Raw genomic sequence first — 2,522 nt, forward strand, 5'->3', positions numbered from 1 at the left:
CCATATAGGGTTCAGAAAGCCATTTTTGTTTGAGTTTGTGAACTCTGGCTTTCACTAGACGAATTACAGCCTCCTTCCACTTGCGCCGAACAAGTGCGTCATGCTCAGGATCCCAACGCCATTGTTGCTATATAAATTTTTTTATAAAAAATTAAATAAATAATAAAATCAAATTTAATTTTATATGTATTTATAAATATAAAAAACTTACCACAAAACTTAACCACCACGAATCTTTGGTAGGTTGTGGGATCGTACTCCAATTAAGATAAGCACCTTTAAAATTCTGTTTGATGAATTTTGATAAATTGGTGGTTATCTCAACATCAACACCAAACCTAAAAAATATTAATAAATTTTAATTAAATTTTTATATTTAAATAAAATATTTAAAATAACAATATTGAACTTTAAATTACAATTTTGTTCCTGGATTTTTTATCAGATCCAGTTTCGATAACAAAATTCTTGCAGGATTATCTAATACCTCAGCCACGTTATCAATTGTAACCTGCGTTGGTGGTTGCGGTTGAGATTCGGCCATATCAATTGACGGAGATCTCTGATGTTGAGATCTTTCGCCTGATAACCATGATCCCCTTCCGAAAGAACGACTCATCTGTAATTTATTTAAAATTTAAATTATTATAAATATAATAATTTATAATTTAAAAATTAAAAAAATTTTAAAAAAAAATTACCTTTTACCGAAGGCGCTTGAGAGAGGAGGGAAGGCGTCTTTTTGTGGGATTGACGCAATTGCGTTACACCATATATATACCCATAGGGGTGACGCAATATCGTCACCAAAAAAGACGCTGGTGGGGACGCTTTTGCGTCACCCGTAACATTTGGTGACGCAATTTCGTCACCCATCGCAGTAATTAACCTCGGTAAAATCACCAGGGTGACGCAATATCGTCACAAAAAAAGACGCTATTAGTGACGCTTTTGCGTCACCCTGATAAATAGTGACGAACTTGCGTCACCATATGTGTCACGTGTACGACAAGTAACGGCAGAGGTGACGTTTCGCTAACGGGGTGACGAAATTGCGTCACCTATGTTGGTGACGAAACTGCGTCACCTGTTCAAGTTAGTGACGAAATTGCGTTACTATATTTCCTTTTGGTGACGCAGATGCGTCACTATGTTAATTTTTTTTTAAGATTTCGTAATTACATAAAATTTAATCACTATCCTCATCGGTTGTTACTTCAACTTCTTCTTCATCTTCAATGTCGTCATTTCTTTCATCGTCAACTAAATTATCGTATTCAACATCCTCTTCATTTGATACAACAAGTTGCTCGTTCTGTGAATACGTAATACGGAATTGTTGACCAATATCATCATCAATGCGTCTTTCTTGAAATGGGATATCGGTTGAACCTTCTTCTTCACGAACAACACCGCGTGGTTGAATTTTAATGACAGCTCTCCAATGATCTCGACGTCGTTTGGACGTTGGATAACTTATATAACATACTTGATCCGCTTGAGAAGATAGGATAAACGGATCGTATTTTGAATACTTCTTGGATAAGTTGATATCAAAACCGCCCGATCCATTTCTTCTCATACCCCTTCCAATGGTCGGATCAAACCAATCACAGTTAAATATAACCATCTTCAAACCAATATAACCGTGGTATTCTAACACCATGATGTCTTGGAGGATACCATAAAAGTCTGGTTCATCAGCCACATCACAACAATTTGCTCCTTTAACACATATCCCATAGTTGGAAGTCTTTCGATCTGAATCATGAGCATAAGTATGGAAAGTGTATCCTCTTGTGAACATAATTGGCCAACATTTCACCATTCTTGATGGACCCCGGATCAAATCTTGTATCCAAATAGGAAAATTCTCCGAAGAATGAGATACCTACATTTAAAAAAAGTTTATTAATTTTGATTTATAATTTATCATAAATTAAACATAAGTATGAGATACCTAAAATAGTAAAATATTAGTAATAACTTACATAATTTTGTAACCATGCCGCAAATGATGATTCTTTGAGATCTATACATTCTTCATCACTCATATCAGGATTAAGTCTCTTTGTCTCCTCGTCAAATACTCTTTCTATTGGTCGAATTTCATCACAATTCAACAACACATATGTGTGAGCATGACGCCATTCTTCGACGGATAACCATCTTTCTTTCGATTTTCCACTCAATCTCCCTGCAATTGTATATATCTTTTAATTAGAACCGCAAAATGGTTAATTAAATTTATATATACGTATATAAATTTAAAATTACCTATTTGGTTGAATATAGCCGGGATATCACAACCATCAACTTGATTAAATTGAAACATCATCTCATCTTCATCTCCATACCGAGAAGAACTCTTGGCTTTTGTCTTGATATGTGGCTCAAAATAAAAATTTGTGAAGTACGTAATTTCTTCGTTAACATACTGCTTCACGATTGCCCCTTCCGGTTTGTTCTTGTTTTTCACCTTTCTTTTCAGATGAAAAAACAATCTTTCAAACGGATACATC

The 2,522-nt window shown here is 34.8% G+C and overlaps 1 protein-coding gene across 1 annotated transcript; it reads right to left on the bottom strand.

Annotated features, from left to right (window-relative positions):
* Nucleotides 1–1,189: 1,189 nt before the first annotated feature.
* On the bottom strand, nucleotides 1,190–2,521 carry LOC104815415. Its single transcript, XM_010543797.1, has 3 exons — nucleotides 2,278–2,521; nucleotides 1,992–2,197; nucleotides 1,190–1,891 (listed from the first exon to the last, which is right to left on the bottom strand). The coding sequence occupies exons 1-3, from the start codon at nucleotides 2,519–2,521 to the stop codon at nucleotides 1,190–1,192; spliced, it is 1,152 nt and encodes a 383-aa protein (XP_010542099.1).
* Between the last annotated feature and the right edge of the window lies 1 nt (nucleotide 2,522).

The sequence above is a fragment of the Tarenaya hassleriana genome, unplaced genomic scaffold (assembly GCF_000463585.1).
Source record: "Tarenaya hassleriana unplaced genomic scaffold, ASM46358v1 Cleome23, whole genome shotgun sequence".
In the NCBI taxonomy this organism is placed as follows: domain Eukaryota; kingdom Viridiplantae; phylum Streptophyta; class Magnoliopsida; order Brassicales; family Cleomaceae; genus Tarenaya; species Tarenaya hassleriana.